This window comes from Megascapheus bottae, chromosome 32 (assembly GCF_031878675.1).
Source record: "Megascapheus bottae isolate mThoBot1 chromosome 32, mThoBot2.hap1, whole genome shotgun sequence".
Classification (NCBI taxonomy): Eukaryota; Metazoa; Chordata; class Mammalia; order Rodentia; family Geomyidae; genus Megascapheus; species Megascapheus bottae.
The window spans coordinates 5,144,911-5,169,898 of NC_143540.1; the positions used below are offsets into that span (position 1 = coordinate 5,144,911).

At 38.5% G+C, this 24,988-nt stretch overlaps 1 protein-coding gene across 2 annotated transcripts in view; it reads left to right on the top strand.

Moving 5' to 3' along the window:
• The window catches only part of Ryk (receptor like tyrosine kinase), a 53,305-nt gene that overhangs the window by 16,920 nt on the left and 11,397 nt on the right, over window positions 1–24,988 (top strand). Inside the window, exons 3-10 of one of the 2 annotated variants that reach the window (XM_090323617.1) lie at window positions 4,483–4,582; window positions 6,576–6,710; window positions 6,992–7,045; window positions 7,784–7,928; window positions 13,019–13,119; window positions 14,838–14,972; window positions 16,509–16,595; window positions 20,956–21,025. In XM_090323617.1, the coding sequence (XP_090179743.1) occupies window positions 4,483–4,582; window positions 6,576–6,710; window positions 6,992–7,045; window positions 7,784–7,928; window positions 13,019–13,119; window positions 14,838–14,972; window positions 16,509–16,595; window positions 20,956–21,025 (827 nt within the window). The remainder of the gene's footprint in view (window positions 1–4,482; window positions 4,583–6,575; window positions 6,711–6,991; window positions 7,046–7,783; window positions 7,929–13,018; window positions 13,120–14,837; window positions 14,973–16,508; window positions 16,596–20,955; window positions 21,026–24,988) is intronic. The other variant, XM_090323619.1, reaches the window with a different exon arrangement.

Genomic DNA, 24,988 nt, shown 5'->3' on the forward strand with positions numbered 1-24,988 from the left:
GAGGGTTTAACCCCCAAAACTTAACACCTTTCCCCCCCCTCCCCTCATTGGTACCAGGGTTTGAATTCAGGGCTTCACACTTTGCTTGGCTTCTTCTGCACTCATGCATTCTATCACTTGAGCTATTCCCCTACCCTGCCCCGCCCCCCATTTCTGGCTTCTTGCTAGATAATTAGAGATAAGATTTTGTCTACTTGAGTTGGCTCTGAACTTGGATCCTCAGATCTCAGATTCCTGAGCCACCAGTGCCCAGCTTGCACTTCAGAACCTCTTGCCCAGAACCTTGCTTGTTGCTGAATTCTTTATATCTCCTCCAACTGTTCAGGTTCCTCGGATATAAGATTTTCCTCAGAGAGGCTGTATGTGGAACTTCTACTTCCTCTCTCCTAACCAAGATTATTTTTATCAAGTTTATATATAGGCTTCTGAGTAGAATCTTACTTGAGAAATAAAAATAGTTCCACTACTAAAAATAAGAATCCCACCAAGACATGAGAAAGGGTATCAATTTATGTGAAGTAATGTACCTTCTATCTAGTGAATATAATGTAACCCTTCTATTTACTACAAAAAAATATATGAAAAAAATCCCTATTGTGGCTATTTTTTAAATTATTACAGAGTAGTTATATGATATTGATTGTATTGAACTTGTGTGTGTAGGTATACATAAATAAATCTTATGCATACTTTCGTGCATTTGTAGAGTACTGAACAAGGTAACCTGATAAAGTCTCTGCTCCTTCATATAGAGTTGTACTTTCATCCCTCTTAAGTGGCTATATCATATTCCCTTCTGTAATTGGACTTTGATCAGGTCCTACAAGAGTAAACTAAGACCCAGAATTGGAAAGGGTCTTACCTAATCCTGTAGTGTAGTATGGTCAAAAGCAGCATGTGGACATGATCTGACATAGATAAGTCACCCCAAGAGGGCAGGAGAGGGACAAGTTCTTTACTTGGTCATTTGGCTCTGAGGCAAAGTCATGAATTTTCAGAAGGACAGCTGTGGTTCCTAAGCTCTAACACTTTATCAGAAACTCTCAGTTCCTGCTTTTGAAAATCTTCCAGAAAATTAAATACCTCAAAAGATCTTCAGACTCCCTAATATATCATTTCAACGCCAGCTATTTTAACATTAGTTTTCACATATCAAAGGTTTTGATAATAGTGTTGCTTTCCAATGTTTACATGACTGTTCTGTCTTGCCAAAGATTGTGGTTCCCTCAGAGACCTTAGTTGTGTTTGTCTTAACATGTATGTCACACATGCCTCAGTGAGTGCTAATTTTATTTGAGATAGACATAGATGCTCTCATAAGGCTATGTATATTTTTTTAAAGAGAGAGAAAACTACTGGGTTGTTTTCACCAGCACCTTGGTTCTTCCGTATTTCAGAACATTCCTCCAATGTTCAGGAAATAGATGCAATTACACCTCTTTAGGTGGCATACTTTAGCTGGCCCAAAGATACAAAAAAATACGCTGATAGCGCATGATCTCCCACCTCTCACCCTTTCTCTATAGCTGCTCTCTGGCTTTAGGGATTCCTTCAGCATTGTCAGGAAACTCTGTAGGTGCTTGCTAGAGTTCTACCAGCAACCCCTTGCGATCAGCCTTCTGTGTCCCCTCCACAGTGGGGTACACTGGCAGTACACTGGTAAGTTCAGAGAAATTAAAAGGCTATTGAGAAAAATCCAGGGACAGTGCTCAGGCCCTGAAACCTTAAGCCCAAGCCCAGGTCTGGGGGGAAGAAGAAATTAAAAGGCTATTGGCAAGGGTAGGCAAATGTATTCACTTTAAACTCGTACTGTATGTGTTCCAGAAGGAGGTAGATTTACTTGTCATCTGCCTATTTGCAATTGCCATTTGCTCCAAGTAAAGAATGATTGCCAAAAATGTTTATATTGTGGTATATTCACATTTTTATATTTTCTCTGGTTACTAAAGTATTTTGGCACATTCTTCTTTTTTTCCCTTAACAACTGCTGTTTAAATTTCTTCATTCCAGTAGATTATAAATTTAGCCTTTGAATAGATTGGTTTCTTCAAAGAGGAATTAGCAAAGATTCTTTAGAGATCAATACATGTGGAAAATGTGGAGAAAGCTGGATTTCAATAATAGATATTTTCTTCTTTGATTTCCAGAAATTGCAATTTAAAAGTCCCAAGGACCTCCAACATTTAGCAGTCCCTCAAAAAGCGTAGGCAGGTTTCCATGTTTTCATTCTTTATATTCTTCTAAGCTATTATTGATGATGTGCCCAAAAGATCACCTTTTCAGCCTCTCTTCTCCACTACTTTATCACTCCTTCCCAGCTCCCCTCAACCTCATCTTCACTGCCTGTTCCATTGCTCTACTAACAGATTAGTGCTAGACTGTTCTGCACCCTCTCTGCTTTCTTGGGGGTCAGCTATTCTTGCTTATAACATCGGACCTACAGTAAAGGAAACAGTGAATTTGGAGAAATGTAGTAGTATGTTCAACTTTGAGTCTGTTCAATCTGAAGGCTGTAGGATCATTAGATAGACAGATCGGCCTCATAGCTAATTGTACATGTAGGGGAGATTGATAATAAAGGAGAGCAGGAGAAGCAAGCTGATGTTAATGAGAGCTCATTAGTAGCTAGAACCTAGTGTACTAGGGAAAGGAGAATTTGTCTTTGGAAGAGAATAGAGTTTTTCTTGAAAGTAGAGTTTGAAGAAGAGGTCTTCTCACAGAAGGCTCAGTGCTGGAAAGAGGTCAGAAAGTGAGTTCCACAGTGTTAGTTGAGGGACAAGAACCTTGTTTGTGAGTGAGGTTGCAAGAAGGGCAATTTGTGAAGTCCAAAAGAATTTGTAAAGTCCAGAAGAGATTGGAGAAAGCAGTGGGGCGCCTGTGTCTCATGCCTAACTAATCAGGAGGCTGAGATCTGAGAATTGTGGTTTTAAGCTAGCCCCAGCAGGAAAGTCCGTGAGACTCTTATATCCAATTAATCACTGGAAAACTGGAAGTGGCACTGTGGCTCAAGAGGTAGAATGCTAGCCTTGAGCTGAAGAGTTCAAGAACAGCGCCCAGGCCCAGAGCTCAGAAGCACCACGACCAACAAAAAAAGAAATTGGAGAGAAAGCTCAGTGGAGGAGGGACTGCTGAGCACAACTCAGGGCCTCTCTTCAGGATGTGATTCCCTCAGCTGGACAGCAGCAGGAGTGGAGTAAGGGACAGTGAGATTGCTAGGGTCATCCAGCATGGTAAAAGAGGGAGCAAACCAGCTAAAGGTATCAAAATATTTGTGTCAGTAATACCCCTTTGGAATACAGACTACATAAAAGCCAAGTAGCCTGGCTGAGCTAGAGAAAAGATAGTTTATTTGACTCCTGCATCCCCTCATAGGGCCATAGCCTCATTCCCAGCCCATACTTGCCTAGCTAGCTCTCTGGCATCCTCTGGTGGTAACCATGGTACTGCCATGTGCTAAGGCTAGTAATGTTTCCTAGCTGAAATAGCAAGTCATTGACTCACTACAGCAGAATGTGGCACAGAGTCTGGCTTCTAATAGATGATACTCATGTTCCCATCTTATCAGAGAAGAAAGGTTTAGTATTCACATACATCTGCAGTGTTTAGCTTAGGAACTTTCAGGTAGAGTGTAGGGCAGGTAGAGTGTAGAGTGTAGGATAGGGCAGTAGCCTTGAGCTGAAGAGCTCAGGGTCAGCACCAAGGTCCAAAGTTCAAGCCCCACAACCCCCCCCCCCCCCAAAAAAAAGTGGAAGGTTTATTTGGCTTGTATTTATTGATGTTTCTATCCTTGATCTGTTTGGCCTGTGAAAAAGGCAGCACATGATAGGAACTTGTGGGAGAGCAGAAGTACTCATCTCATGACCAGAAAGCTAAGAAAAAGGAAGGGGCAGGTCTCCCCATCCCATATGGGGGCATGTTCTCAGTGACCAAGAACCCCTGACTAAGTCTACTCACCAAAGTCCACAAGCTTCCAATGGAGCCCTGCTAGGGACCAAACGTTAAACACTTGAACCTTTAGGTGATACTCATCATTCAAACTATAAATGTGGGAAGAGCAAGACTAGAGAATATGGCTTATGTGCTGGAAACTTTTTTAGCCACATAGATGCTTCCAGAGCTTTTTATTTTCATCCATGAGAGAAGGCATTGGTAAGTAGTTACTACCTGCAAAGTATGTATTACAATTCATTGGTTGTTTATCTGACTCTCCAGGCTTCTTTGTTGATGGCTATGTAGATCTCAGACGGATTTCTGAAATCATCTTTGATAGGCTTTAGGGGAGAGTGGTACTAGTATTCTGGACACCAAAGAGAGGGAAGTTTCTAGAACTGTTTCTGACAATGTAGATTTGATAGCTGAGTTATTTGTGTTTATGAAAGTTTCATTATTTGTAATGTTACAAAGCTAATCAACAAGGTTAATATATTAATGTCCTTTTAGTTATTACAGATCTGATGTGCATTATTTCTCTTCATTTTGCAGGTTGAATATAAACTAGGATTCCAAGTAGACAATTTTGTGGCTATGGACATGCCCCAGGTCAACATTTCTGTTCAGGGGGAAGTTCCACGCACTTTATCAGGTAAGAGTCCTTGAAGACAGAGGTAACATACTGGCTTTTGCTGCCCTTCCCATGTTCCCAGAAGGACAGTTTACTGATTTGTAGTGTCTTACTAGATATATATAGATATAAGTTCTCTGAAAAGTAATTTTCATAAGTATGATGGTTTACATTGTGTTCCTGAACTATTCCCTTTTCTTCCATCTTTCTGGAATTGTTAGTGCTCAGCTTTTCCTTACTTTCTTACGTGCATTGCTGACTTGGCCTCCACATGAGTCTCTGTCTCTGGTTTTTCCTTTCTTAGATTAATTTCCAGTGTGTCCTGCCTTGGCATTTCCCATGTACATCTGACCACATGGCATTAAGTTTATTAGCATCCCTTACTCCAGTAAACTTGTGGGAAAAGAATCCTAAACTAAACGATTGAAAAAATGATATTCATTAAAGCAGCTGTTCGATTATTACGGCTATGTAAGGTAGCTTTTCATAATTCCATCAAATCTGAGCCATCCCTCCAGCACTTATTTGCACTGGATATTTATTTATTTATTTATTTACTTTTTGTTGTTGGGGGGGGGAGGTGGACTGGGCCTGGTTGCTGTCCCTGAGCTCTTCAGCTCAAGGGTACCCCCCTGCTCCTTGAACCACAGCATCACTTCTGATATTCTAGTGGTTAATTGGAGATAAGTATCTTATGGTCTTTGGTTCCCAGCCTGGCTTTGAACCATGATCCTCACACCTCAGCCTCCTGAGTAGCTAGGATTATAGGCGTGAGCCACTGGGCCCAGCTGTGTACTGGGTATTTTTGAGATAGAGTATAGAGTCTTGCTTCCTGTTCTGGGAGGATAGTGCTTCCAAACATACTACATGACTATCAGTTCCCAATATGGATATAGTGGTATATTTTAAAAAGCTGTATTAGTTAACAACTTTTAAGCTCACAGGAGCTCCACCATCTTACAGTTTCAGTATTTATCTGATTTTCTTACTTTGACCCTATCTAAGAATGGTGGCATATTTTATTTTTGATGTCTCATGCTTACCCCACATAGAACAGTACATAATAATGATGCTGTTAATGCTATTTTTTATAGTGTTTACTTATTTTAATTTTTTTTAAACTCAGGGCATTGGCACTGTTCCTGAAGGTCTAATGCTTTACTACTTAAACCATGTAGCTCCACTTTTGGTGGTTGGTTAAATGAAGATAAAAGTCTCATGGACTTTCCTGTCCATACTGACTTCTAACCATGATCTTCATATTTCAGCCTCCGAGGTGGCTAGGATTGCGGGTGTGAGCCACCAGGTTCTAGCTCAGTATTTACATTTTTAAATGAATTAACTAGAACACTTAAGAACAATAAATAATTGTTTTTTGGTTCTGAGTTGTTTTTCTTTTTTTTATATGATTTTTGTTATTGTTGAAATGGTGGCTGGAAAAGTCCACGTGTTCTGCCTTATTCTGTAACTTTAGTGTATTAGAATAACAGGATTTGTAAGAAAAAGTGATATAGTAAAACTACTGAGCAAAAGTTGAAAATAATTGTTCATTTATGTCTGTTCTTCAATGTTCTTTTGTTCTTATATAACTGATTTTTTTGTTTCTTTTTTATTTCTCCTTTTTCCCCTCTCTCTCTTCTTCCCTCCCTCTCCTCCTCTCTTCCTTCCTCTCTTTCTTTCTTTTTCTTCTCCTTTTCTTTCCTTTTTTGATGCCTTTTGCTTGCTAGGCAGGTACTCAGCTACTTGAGCCATACCCCTAGCTCTTTGTATTTAGGTTATTTTTGAGAACATTGAATAGCTAGAATTACAGGCATGAGCCACTGTGCTCAGCCTTGTAAAGAATAAAATACTTATATTTAAAGCTATAGTGATCTAAAAGTATACTTTCTTATAGCTTTTAAAATTTTTATTTAAATGTATTTTTTATTAGAAATGATTTTGAAATGTCTTCTATTGATATTTGGGGTATTGATTTTTAGAAAATTAAAATATTTTTCTCTTTCCCTTTAAACAGTGTTTCGGGTCGAGCTTTCCTGTACTGGCAAAGTAGATTCTGAAGTGATGATACTAATGCAGCTCAACTTGACAGTAAATTCTTCAAAAAATTTTACAGTCTTAAATTTTAAACGAAGGAAAATGTGTTATAAAAGTAAGGAAGCTATTTAACAAAATATTTTATATAGATGTAAGAGGGTAATTGATACTTTGGTACCCTAATGCTATCGATAGCAGAATTCTAGACAAAATATGGTCTTTATTCTGTGGATCTCCCACTGCTACTGTCTGCTAAGGTTAATGTAATGATAAATAGAAGGATTCATACCTTCTCAATTTGCTTAATATGTACAAAATTGAGAAAATGTTATTATAGTACTTAAAGATTTCAATGCAAAAGAATGTCTAAATTATTTTTTTCTCATTTTAATACAGAACTTGAAGAAGTAAAAACTTCAGCAATGGACAAAAACACTAGCAGAACTATTTGTAAGTTTACTGTATTATCTTTCTCCATTATTGAGGGTGAAAAATGGTTGATTGCCTATGAGCTTGGAAGGCTTACGTTTTCTACTTTGTTAAACAATTGTAACACCTTGCTATGTATTTCACTGCTATATTACAGTTCAATATAGATTAAGTGAAACTTTGAAGATTTAATACCTTTAGAATTAAATTCATATGTTTTGTAATAAGTTGAACTCTTTTAGAAGCAAGATATTGTGATTTGCTTCATTGAGTGATCATAATTAAAGAAGGAACATAAAACAGGTGTAAAATCTTAATAGCAGAAGTTGGAAAATGCAGTTTGTGCCTTGGACCTAAACCCTTAGCCAATTTCATTCAGATTTTAAATTCAATGAAATAAAATTAAATTTTCATTCTAGTGATACATTGCCAGTGTGGCCAGAAGCCACATTTCTTGGCCTCAGAACATTTCTTGGCCTCAGAAAATTCTGAGACAGCAGTGCTCTAGTATGTGTTACACACTGGTGTATTTTAGTTATGCCACTTGTGCATATCTGTTATTAACCTGGTTTTATTTAAAATCGTTTTTATGAATATAGCAAAACCATCAAAAATTATGTGACCATATACCAACACCAATAGGTAACTGATAAAGTCAAAGGTGCATGAAATGGAACCTTTTTACAAAGAACATGTTATTCACTATGGATATTACGGTAGTTATTTGTATAAAAAATTTAATGTGCTTTTTTTTTTTAGATGATCCTGTACATGCAGCACCAACCACTTCTACACGTGTGTTTTACATTAGTGTAGGAGTTTGTTGTGCAGTAATATTTCTTGTAGCAATAATTTTAGCCGTTTTGCACCTTCATAGTATGAAAAGGATTGAACTGGATGACAGGTACTGTATATATTTTTGGAAATGAAAAAAAAAACAGATTATTTATATATGTGTGGAAATCCACATATTGTGCCACATACCCTGACACAGTGGGATGTTAGCTCTAGCTAAGAGAAAAATAATTTATCACTGTCTTATGTCTTGTAAAATTTGTATAGTCATGAGTTATAGTTTATTACTTATTGAGAAGAATTCTTTTAGAAATCCAAGGAGTTTTCTATCCCATTGTCATGATTTCTCCTGCTTCCCATTGCCTTTAAAATAGTTCCTTCTTCCATCATTTTCCATCCTCCCATCTTTCCATCCACAAATGAAATACATCATTGAGTGTCAGGGAGAACCTTTTGAACCTACCAATACCTTCCAGAGATTCTGATGTAATTGGCTGTGTCTGAGCATCAGCCAATTGCATCAATTTTTTTTTTTTAATTTTTCATCTGTCCTGGGGCTTGAACTCATTAACATTCTTGTTGTCAAGGCTGACATTCTACCACTTCAGTCACAGTGCCACTTGCATCTTTTTCTGAATAGTTGAATAGAGGTAGGAGTCTCACAGATTTCCTGCTGGGGTTGGCTTCTAACCACAGTGCTCAGATCTCAGCTACCTGAATAGCTAGAATTACAGGCTTGAGCCACTAGCACCTGGCTTCATTATCTCTCTCTCTCTCTCTTTTTTTTTTTTTTTTTTTCCAGTCCTGGGCTTGAGCTCAGGGCCTGAGCACTGTCCTTGGACTTTCTCAAGGCTAGAGCTCTACCACTTGAGCCTCAGCACCACTTACGGCTTTTTTCTATGTATGTGGTACTGAGGAATCAAACCCACGTCTTTCTGCATGCTAGGCAAGCACTCTACCACTAGGCCAAACTCCCGGCCCATCAATTTCTTTTTTACAGCCAATTTCTTCTTCTTTTTTGGGGGGGGTGAGGGGCCTGGGCGCTGTCCCTGAGCTCTTTAGCTTAAGACTACCACCCGACCCTTGAGCCAAGCCCCACTTCCCGTTTTCTAGAGGTTAATTGGAGATAAGAGTTTCAGGTCGTTGTGTGCCCAGGCTGGCTTTGAACCTTGATTCTCAGATCTCAGCCTCCTGAGTAGCTAGGGTTACATGCCTGGCTGTCAGCGTTTTTTTCTTTTTTCTTTTCCATATTTTTTATTGTAATTAATAGAAGGGTTACATTATATTCACCAGATAGAAGGTGCATTACTTCACAAACATTGATACCCTTTCTCATGTTTTGGTCCCTATTTCCCTCCCCCCATCCCTAATCAGCGTTTTTCTAATGTACCTTCAGTTTGAGAAATAGTGGGTGAGATATTATGCTGGATTGAGAAGATAAAAATTATACTACTAAGGCTGTCAAGTAGTTAATCTTTGACATTAGTCCATAATTATAAAAGTTTATAAAATTGATGCTTGTGATATTGTAAGCACCCACGTGGGTGAGGCAGAGATGAGGCCAATGTGAGATAGTCACGGTAGAGTGGGAGCTGAAGAAGGAATTCCAGGCATTTTTCACAACCAACAGTTCTTTCCCATTCCTAATGATAGTCAGTGATTCTCAGTTACTGACTGACATAGTCCTAGCTTTATGATTTGGTAATCCATTAAACCTTCTTAATGTCTGTTTAATTTTTCCCAGTCCACACCCTTTCCATTCTTCATACTTGACACACCCCCCCCCGCCCGCCTTGCCAGTTCTGAGGTTTCAAAACTAGCTCTCTACCACTTCTGGCTTTTTTTGTGTATGTAGTACTGAGGAATCTAACCCAGGACTTGGTGCGTGCTAGGCAAGCACTCTACCCCTAGGCCACACTCTTGGCCTCTTTGTACATTTTTAGATGTTATCTGAGTAAAAGCAATTTAATATTTTCAGAGCACAGCCCAGTAATTAGTAGGAGTGCCTCAGAAGCTAAGCCATCTGTGTTTGAATTTTATCTGTAAAACTTATTTGTGTTATGGCCTTAAATGAGTTGTGTGCCTCTCTTTGTCTCAGTTCTTATCTGTAATGCACAGGTACCAGTGATGTAAGGTTCTAATGTTCTAGGGCTGTAATTTCATTCTAAAGTAATATCTCCATAACTAATATTTCTTATTTCTGAGAAACAAATGTATAGTTTCATACTATTAGCAAATACACAGTTTGATGTTATAGTGGTGTAGCTATGCAAATTAGATGTCAGGTCACTTTTCCATTGCTTCTTGTTGCTGTCATAGTCAACACAGATTCTTTCCACTTAGCATAGTGTTTTGCTTTCTGCTTATTTGCTCCCCCTTCCACACTCAGTAATCGATTAGAAAAACAGACACAGATAGCCCATAACACTTGTTTCCATAGTCTCTCAAAAAAGTTCTGAGGAGACACAAGAGTGCCATCTACTGTTCAGTTGACTTGGAGAAATGGAATCCATGTTTATTTAGCAACCAGTGATGTTTGCAGGTAGTATTTAAGTTGTGCTTTCACACATATAATAAATTTGAGCTCCACAGAACGATGTAGATTTTTGAATCCCATTTTACGAATAAATCATTGAAATTTTTTTATTTCCTCAACTGATTTATTTCTTCCCTTTTTTTTTTTTTTTGTGGGTCATGGGGCTTGAACTCGTCCTGGCTGCTGACCCTGAACTCTTCAGCTCAGGGCTACTGCCCTACCCCTGGCCCTGGGCGCTGTCCCTGAGCTCTTCAGCTCAATACCGTCCTACTCTTGAGCCAAGCCCCACTTCCTGTTTTTTCTAGCAGTTAAGTGGTTCTTTTGTGCCCAGGCTGGCTTTGAACCTTCATCCTCAAATCTCAGCCTCCTGGGTAGCTAGATTACAGGCATCCTCAACTGATTTCTAACTAGATGCTCTAGTCGTACTCAGATATGCACATTTCGTAATGCCTGTAAGGATTGGGATGCATAATGTTCATAATAATAAAAGCAACTGGTAATAAGAGGGTCAGTGTATAAATGTTTTATTCATTCATCTCTTCTTGTGCTCTTATTAGCCATTTGGTCATGGGGCAGTATTCTCTGATCTCTAAGGAGTTGGAGGCTCAGAAAGGACTGAATAGTTTTGTCTAACTCATGTAGCAAGGATTAATGGTATTGGCAATCATGATTTCAAGACCTGTGTTACCTCTTATTTTATTTTTATTTTTTTGCTAGTCCTGGGGCTTGAACTCAGGGCCTGAGTGCTGTTTTTGGGCTTTCTCAAGGCTAAAGCTCTGCCACTTGACCCACAGCACCACTTCTGGCTATTTCTATGTGGTACCGAGGAATCAAACCCAGGTCTTTGTGTATGCTAGGCAAGCACTCTACCACTAGACCAAACTCCTGGCCCCTGTGCTACCCCTTTACTATACTACCTGTACCTGTAGGCTCATGTAGATCAGTTCTTGAATAACCTTAGTCCTTAAAAAGTCTTCTAGAACTCTTCTATGAAGGCCTGATAAATCCTTGAGATACAAAGTATCTTTAGCAAACTAGGTAGGGTAACTGTTTATTGGTGGGCATCTTGCCTTCATTTTTAACATTCACTTTTCAGAAGTGTTTGTTACAACAAACAATAGTAGGTTGTTCATTAGTGATTTGAAAAAAAGGCTACATAGGGGTTTAAAGTTCTTATTTCCCTTTTACATTTTTAAATATATGTATGGGCTTTTGAAATTAAAAAAAATTCATGGAGAAGTGTTGTGGAATACATAGCAATATATAGTCACTATATGTTTTTAAGTCACTAGTCTTTCAAAATACAGACATAGGTATAGAGAAGTAGTTAAACGATTTTCCATACTTAGGAAAGTTGGACCCTGTGATTGGACTCCACTGATTGTGTACTTAAGAGGCATGGAAGGCCTGTTTTGCCATCTGCTTTCACTCTTCATGCTCAGTTAATATGGTTCATTTCTGTACTGCTGCAACATTGAAAGGACTAAGACAGTGAAGCTGGAATGTGCCCAAGGGTGATCTCCATGGATCCTGCTTGCTACCCACTGAGGGGAGCATTTATAGCACTCTCAAGCACAGGATTAACAATTACATGTGTCTTCCATTTCCTGGATCTCCTGTTTTAGAGTTTATAGCATTATATACTGTCCCTATCCTACAGACTTGCAAATTCTTTTTAAAAAGTGCCATTGGGGAATTGGGAGAAGGAAAATGAATGTGATTAAACAAACTTGAACCAGATAGGATATTGCTTCCTAAACTTTGAACATGTTGGCACATTGATTTGATGTGATTATTCTCTCATCTCTCGGCCTTTTGATTCATAGCCATCATTAAAAGCCCTTCTTTTTGTTCCTTTTATAAACATAAACAATCTAATTAAACAGCATGGGCTTTTCCTTGAATGATGGACCATAGTTCTCTAACATATCTTCATGTGAGGTACAGGGATACATATCCTTACGTAAGATCTGAAAACTAGTACCTCCATTTTTTAATTAATTAATTTTTTTTTTTTTTGCCAGTCCTGGGCTTGAGCTCAGGGCCTGAGCACTGTCCTTGGACTTTCTCAAGGCTAGAGCTCTACCACTTGAGCCTCAGCACCACTTCTGGCTTTTTTCTATGTATGTAGTACCGAGGAATCGAACCCAGGTCTTCATGCATGCTAGGCAAGCACTCAACCACTAGGCCAAACTCCCGGCCCCATTTTTTTATTTTTTATTTATTTATTTTTGCCAGTCCTAGGCCTTGAACACAGGGCCTGAGCACTATCCTTGGGCTTTCTCAAGGCTAGAACTCTACCACTTGAGCCATAGCACCACTTCTGGCTTTTTTCTTTGTATGTGGTACCAAGGAATCAAACCCAGGTCATCGTGCATGCTAGGCAAGCACTCTACCACTAGGCCAAACTTCCGGCCAGTACCTCCATTTTTTAATAACTTTGCTCAGATGAACCTGCATGTTAATTTTGTGGGTAGAAATAGAGCTCTACCGTATGAGGTAAATGGAATTTTCAATATGGAACCTGTGATAGTGATTTGTGCATTACTGTGATCGCCTTTAGGATTTTAGGCAGACAATAATGCTACTTGCATTTTGTAGGAAAAGAAATTTCTTGTTGAAACTCATCTGTCAAATACTTGTCTCCTAAAAATTATTTGCAGCATTAGTGCCAGCAGTAGTTCCCAAGGGCTTTCTCAGCCTTCTACCCAGACAACTCAGTATCTGAGAGCTGACACACCCAACAACGCAACTCCTATCACCAGTAAGAGTTAATTTAATTCTAATGCTATTTTCTGTGGTCTGTCAGTGATCTCCTTTGGTCAATGTACTTATGACACATGTACATCATGTTGTAAATATAATTTGTGATAAATTAGATCTGAACTTCAGCCTTTGTTTCTGAAGCACTGAATGATATTCGGGGGCTGGGAATGTAACTTAGTAGTATAGTGCTTGCCTGGCATGCATGAAGGCCTGGGTTTGATTCCTTAGTACAGTATACACAGAAAAATCCAGGAGTGGCACTGTGGCTCAAATTGTAGAGTGCTAGCCTTGAGTAAAAGAAGCTCAGGGAGGGCCCGGGAGTTTGGCCTAGCGGTTAAAGTGCTTGCCTAGCATGCACAAAGACCCGGGTTCGATTCCTCGGTATCCCACATACACAACCAAGCCGGAAGTGGCAGAGACGAGACACAACCAAACCGGAAAAGTGGCAGAGACAAGACTGCGACGGCGACAGAGAGCGAAAGAGCGAAAGAAGCGAGCTGAGCTGAAGTGAACAGAGCCCAACCGAGTGGTGGCCGGAGCGTGCGGGAGCGAGCCGGGGCCGGAGCGAGCGGGGCCTGAGCTAGAAAGGGGGGCCTAGCCGGGCCGGAGTGAGCGGGGCCGGAGCTGGAGGGGGAGCCTAGCCGGGCCGGAGCGAGCGGGGCCAGAAAGAGAAGGGGGCCAAAAAAAAAAAAAAAAAGAAGCTCAGGGACAGTGCCTAGGCCTTTAGGTCAAACCCGAAGATTGGACAAAAATGTACGAATGAAATTCAGATTTTATTTATTTATTTATTTTTGGTTGGTTGTGGGACTTGAACTCTGAGCCTGGACACTGTTCCTGAGCTCTTCAGCTCAAGGCTACTGCCCTACCCCTGGAGCCAGAGTGCCACTTCTGGTTTTCTGGTGGTTAATTAGAGATAAGAGCCTCACAGATTTCAGTGCCAGGGCTGGCTTTGAACCATGATCCTCAGATCTCAGCCTGCTGAATAGCTAGGATTATAGGCATAAGCCAACATGGCTAGCCAAAATTTAGGTTTTAAAAGTGAAAATTAGTATGAGTTGCTAGAACCTCATTCATGCTAGTCAATTCATGTCCCAAGCCACTAAGTTCCTCTTTTTTTTTTTTTTTTTTTCAGTTGACTGTAGGGCTTGAACTGAGGGTCTGGGCACTGTCCCTGGGCTCTTTTTGTTGAAGACTAGTACTCTACCACTTTGAGCCACATCACCACTTCTAGTTTTGTTTTGACCAGGCCTGGGACTTGAACTCAGGGCCTGGGCACTGTCATTTATCCTCAGACTTTCTCAAGGCTAGAGCTCTACCATTTGAGCCACAGCACCATTTCTGGCTGCTTTTTTTCCCTATATATGTGGTACCAAGGAATTGAACCCAGGTCTTCATGCATGCTAGGCAAGCATTCTACCAGTATGTTAAACTCCTGGCCCTACCACTTCTAGTTAAGAAGTTAATTGGTGATGAGTCTCCTGGGGACTTTTCTGCCCAGGCTGGCTTTGAACCTTGATCCTTATATCTCAGCCTCCTGAATACCTAGGATTATAGGCATGAGCCACCAGTACCTGGCTTAATTTCCTTTTAATGAACAGATTTTTTGATGTGTGTTTTCATGTGCTATAATATGAGATGTTTGGGGGGAAGTAACTGAATTGTTTCACCCCTATACCATAATTAAGGGTATTTATATTGCTTGGTCTGGCTTTGTTGGCTCCTCAGGTTATCCTACCTTGCGAATAGAGAAGAACGACTTGAGAAGTGTCACTCTGTTGGAGGCCAAAGCCAAGGTGAAAGATATAGCAATATCTAGGGAGAGGATAACTCTAAAAGATGTACTTCAAGAAGGTATTTATTATCTAAATGTCAGTTTTGAAAAAAATTATTTTTGATTTCACATTTGTTTTAGGTTTAAAAACATCTTACACAGCTTTGGTTCAGTTCTTAATTTTTAAGTATATAAAGCATCATGTTTGCTAACGTTAAGGTATATTTTGTGTTTTATTCTAAATAATGTAATCATTTCCCAGCAGGCCTCTTGAAATACTGTTCTCCAAGTGTTTTCTTTATGACAGAGAGTGTAGATTGTAGCAGATGGAATAGAATAAAGTTAGAACCAAATTCGACTTCCAGCATATATTACTCTGCATGACCTTAGAGAAATCATGTGATATCTAAGATCTTCAGTCTCCTGTTCTGAAAATGTAGACAGTGTTCTGGTTAAGTAGTAGTAGTCTTTGTAATTCTTAGACTAGTATGAAGATTCGATAAAAATAAGGTTCATGACATTAAATAACAACTAATAGTATTAGGTAGAGAGCTGTAGCCTTTCCTTTCCCTCTTGCTAGTCCTCATTTTCTTTTTTGAGTTTTAGGATGTTGATTAGGGACATTCGAGAATTACTTTTTTTCTGGCTATAATTTATTTTGAAATGTTGTGGATGCATATTTTTCTTGTATCCATCTAGTGGTTAGGTTTAAGGGACTTAAATTGCTCTCAATGGCAAGTGGTAACTAATGGAAGCAGATTCTTTTCTCATTCATTTTTCAGTATTTGAAGACTATTTTATAAACTTATTTATTTCATCAACCTAGCTAGTTTATAGACCTGTACTCAAGAGAGTAAGTAGATGTTAGCTTTTATTAATTAATTAAAAGCTTGAGAGCCCAGTGGTGCATGCTTGCAGCCTCCCGAGTAGCTAGGATTACAAGCATGAGTCACTTGCACTTGACTAGGATGCTTCTTGTTAGCAATGTCCTAATTATATTCAGAGTTCATTTTTAGCCACTCCCCTTCCCATTCCAAAGATTACAACTTTTCTTCCTACTGTTAGTTTTTAGGAATATGTTACCAATGACTTAAACAGCTGCTCTAAGACCTTCAAAATAGTGAGGGGTAGAAGGATGGAGCCCATTATCTTTATCCAAGATCTGTACCCTTTGATGCTCCCCTCTATATCTCCTTTTAAAGCTGTGCAGCAGAGAGAGAGAGAGAGTCTGTTTTTCTCCTTTCATATTTGCTCCGAGGCCAATCCCAGAAGCTCATAAATGATACCTGTATTGAGAGTCCATCACTAAACTCCAGTGCTCCTGGTTATGTAACTCGTTTATTTAAGTAATGCAGAGAAGAAATTTCCCTCTACTTAGTTTAGATACTGTGTTTGAAAAAGCAAGATAAAGTATTTCATAGTTACTAAGAACCTCTCTTACAGCCATTCAATAACAGTAATTTGGGTCATTTTACTCTAGGTCTAGAATAATATTGTTGATAGTGAATGCCCTTGTCGTTGCCCTTGTGTTGAAATTATATTGTACCAGAAAGCTGTATTGTAACCTTATGAAGATTTCCTATAATCTTATAAATTATTACTTTGTTTCCTTTTAGGGACTTTTGGTCGTATTTTCCATGGGATTTTAGTAGATGAAAAAGATCCAAATAAAGAAAAAGAAACATTTGTAAAAACAGTTAAAGGTAGGATTTTTTTCCCCCCTTCTGTACTGTTTCCATTAATGCTTCCCTGAAGTTGACTTGTGCCAGCAAAATTCTGTCCCAGTTTTATAATGTGTACTAAGAACCTCTCTTACAGCCATTCGCTAACAGCGATTTGGGTCATTTTACTCTAGAGCTAGAATAATATTGTTGATAGTGAATGCTATCAACATAGTCCATGCTAATTTAGCTCACATGAGCTAGCTTTTGAGAAGTTAGGCTTAGAAAATAGAATGTTTACAAATTAAGACATTAAATATCTATAAGATATTATTCCAACTTGTTGGTCCAAAGGATGCATACGCCCAAACTTTGATAAATATTACCATATTGTTCTCTAAGTAATAATTGTTCTCTAAGCACTATTATATTTTCGTGAACAGAATATTCTTTTTCATATATTTTTCTTTTGGATTATATTTTGGAATGTGATACCTAAGTTTGTATTGATTTATATAAATAACTGAGATTTCCTGTCAGTTCTGCAATATTATTTGTATATAGCTTAATCAAATACCAGTTAAAAAAAAAAACTTGAAAATATTAGGATTTTAGTTACTTAAAATTTACATTTATAAAAACTGCATCCTCTTATCCCTCCTTCCTCCCTCCCTCTGGTTCCCTTCCTTGCCTCCTACTTCCTGTCTTCCTGGTGGCTGGGTTGGATTTCGGGCATCACTGAGCCTTACACATGCTAGTCCATTGCTCTCTTCTAAGCTGCATCTTTAGTTAGTTAGTGTGTTTTAATTTGCTTACTTTGGTAAGAAAATGTGGTAACCTACAAGGTGCTTAATGTCTGTCAGTTTCTGATATGTACTGAAGTAAGAAGACCTTAATTTCTGAAAAATACATTTAGCTCTTGAAATGTAGAGATGGGAGAAGAAAGATCAAACTAAATTTTATGAGGAAAGTGACAAAATCTTCTTAGAAGACTTGCAAAATTAATTTTATAAGAACTGTGTTTCGCCAGGCATGGTGGTGCATGCCTGTAATCCTAGGGACCCTAGCTACTCAGGAGGCTGAGATCTGAGGATCGCATTTCAAAGCCAGCCCGGGCACTAAAGACCATGAGACTCTTTATCTCCAATGAACCACTAGAAAAGAGGAAGTGGGGCTGTGGCTCCAGGGGTAAGGTGGTAGCCTTGAACTGAAGAGCACCCAGGCCCCAGGGTTCAAGCCCCTATACTGACCAAATAGAACCAAAAAACAAAAAATGATGTTTCTAAAGTTCCATGAAGGGAAATTTTACAGAGCTTATATTTATTATTTCTAAAATATTGAGTTATAACAGCCTTTAAAAAAAGCCTTTGGAATTTAATTGCTTATAATTTAGCAAAATTGCTTTTTTAAGGCTGCCACAAATTCACATACCCCTCATCCCTCCCATTCTTTCCTTTTCTAAGCAAATGGTTTAACTGACTATATTGTTTTATGTTTGTCATATTAACCCATTTTTTGCAGCTCCCAAAACATTCTTAGCTGTTAGTACTTTAATATAAACGTAGTAGGTTTTCTGAAAGATAGTTTATAATTACTCTTTGTAAATATAAAACTTAAACCATAAGTTATAAAACACCTGCTTTTTTGTTTTCCCATTTTTTTTAAAAAAAGAAACATTTCTTCTAATATTTCTTCTGTGTTTGTAACTATTCTGTGAGTTGCAAGGAGTCTTGACTTACTATTAACCGAGGTGATTTTCATAGAGAATTAGGTTGATTTAAGTCTGGAGGGGAAGAAAAGGAAATAATAATGATAAGAAAACATAATAAGGACATTGGGATTCTTTTACTAAATAAGGCATCTCTTCCCCTATAGACTTGAGTTACAATTGCTTGGTTGTTTCTCCACTGTAATTAGAATGGGAGGAAATAAAAGCACAGTGAGTTCTTAGCCAACATATTGTCATTGTTTATATGGGGAACAGAGAGGAAGTGTACCAGGGCACTTGGCCCAGAATCCTCAGATACTTTAACATGATTGAATATCTTTGCGTTTCTTTTTTTTTTTTTCTTTGTCAGTCTTGGCTTGAACTTAGGGCCTCACTTATCCTTGAGCACTTTTGCTCAAGGCTACCATTATGCCACTTGAGCTACAGCATCACTTCCAGTCTTTTCTGTGTATGTGGTAGCAAGGAATCAAACCCAGGGCTTTGTGCATTCTAGGCAGGCACTCAACCACTAGGCCACAATCCTGTCCCTGAGATTCATTCCATTGGAATGTGTTTTTGAAATTAAAACCAGGAGCCGGGAGTTTGGCCTAGTAGTAGAGTGCTTGCCTAGCATGCATGAAGAGCTGGGTTCAATTCTCGGTACCACATACATAGAAAACAAAAAGCTGGAAGTGGTGTTGCAGCTCAAGTGGTAGAGCTCTAGCCTTGAGGAAAAACCCAAGGACAGTGCTCAGACCCTGAGTTCAAGCCCCACAACTGGCAAAAACAAAACGAAAACATAAAATTAAAACCAGTGTTGCCAACAACATTCTTCATGGCTGGACACCAGTGGCTTACACCTGTAATCCTAGCTACTCAGAAGCCACTATGAAGATCATGTTTAAAGCCAGCCTGGACATGAAATTCCATGAGACTCCAGTTAACCACCAGAAAACCAGAAGTGGTGCTGTGGCTCAAGTGGTAGAGTGCTGGCCTTGAGTTGAAGAGCTCAGGGACAACGCTCAGGCTCAGAGTTCAGGAATCACAACTGACAAAAAAAACAACAAAAAGTCTTCACAATTCTTTTTGCTTTGTTACGTGCGTCATAATTAGAATTTTCATGCAAAATACAAAAAGTTGGGTTTTTTGTTGTTGTTGTTTTTTGTTTTGTTTTGTTTTGCCAGTCCTGGATTTGAGCTCAGGTACTGAACACTGACCTTGGACTTTATCAAGGCTAGAGCTCTACCACTTGAGCCTCAGCACCATTTCTGGCTTTTTTCTATGTGTGTGGTACCAAGGAATTGAACCCGGGTCTTCATGCAGTTTGTTTGTTTTTTTTTTAAGAATATGCAGAAAATTAAGAGTTTTGCTTTTTTTAAAAAAAAAAAAAAATCAAGATCTTGGGGCCAGGAGTTTGGCCTAGTGGTAGAGTGCTTGCCTACCATGCACAAAGACCTGGGTTCGATTCCTAGGTACCACATACATAGAAAAAAAATCTGGAAGTGGTGCTAAGGCTCACTCAAGTGGTAGAGTGCTAGTCTTGAGAAAAATCCAAGGACAGTGCTCAGGCCCTGAGCTTAAGCCCAGGACTGGCAAAAAAATAAAAATCAAGATTTTGTGCAGAGTTAATGTAAATTCAATATTAATGTCTAGAGATCAAAATTAAAAACAAAATATTTATGAAACTGTGTATATATTCCTCCTTTTATATAGAAATGAATCAGTTTGAAGTTTCTGGCATTACTTTTTAATTTAATAGCTGCAAAAAGTTCCCCCCAGATCCTTATAGCTGTGGCTATAATTTCATTATAAATTATTTAGATTGTGCAAAGAACAATAAAAGCACATTTTGACATTTACTAAAGGACCCCAATTTTTTTTTCATATATTTTTATTGTAATTAATAGAAGGGTTACATGATATTTGCCAGATAGAAGGTGCATTAATTCACATACATTGATACCCTTTCACATGAAGGATCCCAAATTTTAAGGAATTTTTAGACTATTTTAGCAGACACTAGTGGAACACTCCTTTTTCTAAAATGGTAGCAGAAGATCAAGTCTTTGGCTTTCTACTCAAGCATTTTTACATTCCTACAGAAGTTTTTAAGAGAAGTTTTAGGAGAGAAGATACTATAAAGAAGAGGGGATGAAGCACAGAAATTCCAATAGACCTGGAAACAAATGAACATTGCAATTTCTTAGCTTGTTCAGTTATATTTTTGTTTTATTGAGAAAGAGTCTTGTGATGTAGCCCGGACTCTTGCCACAGCCTCCAAAGTGCTGGAAATACTGATGTGTGTTTTTACAATTGTATTGGTTTCTTGCTTTTTCATTTCTCAGTAAACTATATGATTTTGCTCTCTGCCTATTTCTATTATTCCCCCCATGTTGATTTGTATTAGCTCTTTAAAGAAGAAGATAGGAAATTAGTCCTTTATATGTCTTATGTATTACCGATAATTTTCTAGTTCGTTACTGCTTTTTTCTACTATGTGTATGAAGCCTTCCTAATTTCTAATTTTCAATGAGACTACTACAGTAGAGTTTCAGACTAGATCTGTTTAGATTTACTTGTAACCTTTAATGAGAATTTAACTTCCATAGTCCAGTGTCATTATGTCCTAACAGTAGAAAATATTGCCATGTGTATATAGTATCATTACTCCACCCGTTTCCTTTTTTTATGTAGATCAGGCCTCTGAAATTCAGGTGACAATGATGCTCACGGAGAGCTGTAAGCTGCGAGGTCTTCATCACAGGTGAGAGCAGAGGCCACCGGCATTTCAGTACTATACACAGCATTCCTCTGTGCTGTGTTTATTTAAAGAGCATTGTGTTATGACAAGTCTAAATTGAAAGCTTTTTGGAATAGCTTGTTTCTTTAATTTTTAATGTTGTTTTTCTAAATATAAATGTAAAATGCATTCTCATTGCACCATTTACAAATAAAGAAGATAGAAAATAGCATGTAAATCTCCACTTGGATAATTACAGCTAAGTTTTGAAGAGAGTTTATACATATTTATGGCATATCTTTTTTAAAAAGACTAGTAGAGGTTAAAAATAGAATGGTTAAAAATATTTGCTATTAACCTTTTGAGCACTAAAACCAAAATAAGCACTAGATACAGTGATGGTTAACATTTTGTCGTATTTATTTCACATATGTGTGCATGGGCATGCTTATATCTGTACAGATCTATAATCTTGGTCTAGGGGTTGAGGTGCAGCTCAATTGGCAGAGCACTAGCCAGGGTACCAAATTCGAGTCCCAGTGTTAGAAAAAAATATATATAATCTAGGTTTAGATGTCTATCTATCTGTGTGCTTGTGGAGATACTTTAGTAAATTAGACATCTCAAAGTGTATGCTTTCAGTATGTTTTTTTTTAAATGAGCATTTCCTACATAATGACAATATTTTCCCTCCCTCCCTCCTTCCTTCCCTCCCTCCTTTCCTTCCTTCCTTGCATGCTCTGTGTTTATGTGTGTGCATGCTTCCATTGAACTTAGGACCTTGCTCTCACTTTGCATTTTCACTCACAGATGGTCCTATACCTCTTGAGTCACATCTCTAGTTTCGTTATTCTCTTCACAGCTAGCATACTTCTTGATAGAAAAATTTTTGTAGCTTTACATGTCAGTAACCATAAATCCCTGTCTCCATTTAAAAAATACATAGTGGTTCATTGAATGACTCTACTACATTTTGTTTAATTTTTTCTTTATATGTGTCATTTAGTTACTATATAAGTTAAAGAAAAATACTTGTGGTTCTTCATGTAAGTAGTAAAAATGTCTTCTTCTGAACCAGGAGAGACAGAAATATATATAGCATGTGCAACAGTATCAGTGTATAGAAATAGTTAAGTTTGATCAAATGCTTACAAAAGGTACTGTGACCATCCCTTTTGGCAATGCCTATGGACTCCTGTAGAAAAGGATAAAGTGGGACATGAAAAAGGCATCTTGTATTTTAATTTCTGTGTTTTGATCAGTTATGTGAGCTCTGCTGAGAAGTGTGATGATTATATAAGAGCCCTAAGCGCTTTTGCTCAAGGGTAATACTCTACCTCTTGAGCCACAGCTCCAGTTTTGGCTTTTTGCTGGTTAATTGGAGATACGAACCCCATGGTATTTGCTGCCCAAGCTGACTTCAAACCGTGATCCTCAGACCTCAGCTTTCTGAAGGGCGAAGGTTGCAATCATGAGCCACCAGTGCCCGGCTTTTTACTGTTTTTTGGTTTGGGGTTTTTTTGTTTTTTTAAAGATTTTATTAACATTGATTTTTATATCATATTTCAAATGTCATATTTAAAAACCAAGTATTCAAGAAGGGATTCTCTATACACAATCACTGTTTATTTTGATTTTTTTTTATTGTGGTGGTAGAAAACAAGTCAGGAGTTAGGAGGCAACTCTTTCTGATATGATAGAACATAAAATCCTTATAGCTTAGATTCTGGCCAACCAAAGGTGAAGCAAGCATTAAAAGTTGATGTAAAAAAAAAAAGGAGTAGGAATGTGGCTTAGTGGTAGAGTTCTTGCCTAGCATGAATGAAGCCCTGGGTTCAACTCCTTAGTACCACATAAACAGAAAAAGCCAGAAGTAGTGTTGTGGCTCAAGAGGTAGAATGCTAACCTTGAACAATTTGTTCAGGGGCAGTGCCCAGTCCTTGAGTTCAAACCCTAGGCCTGTCAAAAAAGAAAGAAAAAAAACATGGCCTTCCATTTACATTCCAAGAATAGAAGTTACCATTGGCTGAAGGATAGATGGACACATCATCCTTTAGGCAGTTTTTCTAACAAACACATTTTATCTCCCTTTGGCTTTTGACAAGAACTGGGAAATGATCAGTTGGAAGTGTCCTTTTTGGCAGTGTTGTGAGTGCGTGATGTTCTTCTGGTAGGAGAGAGTGCCAGAAGCGTTTCATACTAGTATATTGTATCTAGCACTTTTGCACCTAGCCAGTGTTCTTACCCTGATGAAAACTCTGCACTCCATCAGCCAAGAAGGTATGTGACAGGGATAAGTGTAGACAAAGCAAGGGTTTTCCCAAGAAACAGTTTGATATCCACTGTAGCTCTAAACATGCCTTGGCTGAAAAATGTTCCAAGTGAGCATTTGCAGCATTCTCTATGCTGATTAAGGGTGTGTGGATTTCCAACAGTTCCAAGATATCCTCCGGGAACAGAGGGGAGTGACGTACTGAATTTTGGAATATTTGATAGTGAACACTAGCAGGGGAAAGTGTAGGCCTTTTAAAGGTTGTAACTGGTTATGGTTAATTGTTCATCTTGGCTGTGTATTATACTAGGACTCCTAGTTAAACTGGAAAATATACATTATTAATATATAGAAAGTCTGCTATGCTTCCTATTTACTATTGCAGTTCATCTTATTTGTAACAAGCCTATTTATTGTGCCTGAATAAAATGTCTTTAGTTTTGGAAAAGGGGAAAGGGATCATCTTTGAGAGCTAAGGCAACTCATCATATTCATCTTGAAGTTGCTGTTTATTCAGATCGACATGAGCACTGTTGTGTGCATAGGAGATACCCTGTACTCATTCCTAGATTCCTCTTTTCTTTCCTGCGAAGAACTATCCCAGGGGAAAGCACAGGGGTTTTAGAATCTGATGAAGACCTGAATTTGTAAAATTTTTTGGTGTAAAGTAGTCTTTGTTTTTCACATTACCTAACCTTGGGATTCTGCCAATAAATGGATGCCGTATTGGCTGCTCTGGTCCTGTGATGCAAGCAGAAGTCCTGGGAGAGGTTACCTCTTACAAGTCCCCACCTCTCACAGGTCTGCTGACCTTCAAGCGGGTGTTGCCATTCCTCAGGGTCAGTGTTGTCCCAGTTAGTAATTCCTCTGAGCACAGGCAAGGCCTACCTGTGCAGGTGGTCACACCAGAAGTTAGTGACTACTTTGCAAAAGGAATATATACTCAACTGAGCCAAATTTTAGGAACTACAGAAAGGCAGTATAGTTCTAAAGTCAGACAACAACACTCTCTATATTCATTCATACAGACAGTATGTGGGGCGGGGGGGGTGTGCATGCGCGTGCCCTTGTCCTTGTGTGGGAGTGTGTGCAACCTAGGCACTATCCCTGAGCTTTTTTGCTTAAGGCTAGTGCTCTATCACTTGAACCACAGCTCTACGTCTGGTTTTTTGGTGATTAATTGGAGATAAGAGTCTTGTTGACTTTCCTGTCCAGACTGGCTTTGAACTATAGTCCTTAGATCTCGGCCTCCTTAATATCAAGCCACTGAAGCCTGCCTTACTCTTGGTATAATTCTGTAGGGTTTTTTTTTTTTCCTTCCAAACTTATTGTTGTCCTATAAACATGAATTTTCTCTATTGCTTTCCTTTTGTCAAAAGCTCATAACTTCTCTTTGTGACCATTGAATTGTTGCATGCTGTCCTATTCTTTTATTATTCCTGGGCACTCATGTCATTGCAACTTTTTAACTACTAATACTACAACATTCTTGTTCAAGAAGCTTTTTATATTTGATACTACTTCTTTATTCTTAGATTTACTTAAGTATGAATCTTTTAAAGACTTCTGCTATATGTGTTTCAAATATTTATTAAATGTTCATCTTCATGGCACAAGGTACAAATATTGAATATAAAAATTAAGAGTCTACAAAGGAACATAGGCTCAATGGTTTCCCTCATTTGTCATAGTCAGTAGAAACCTTGGGCTCTCCT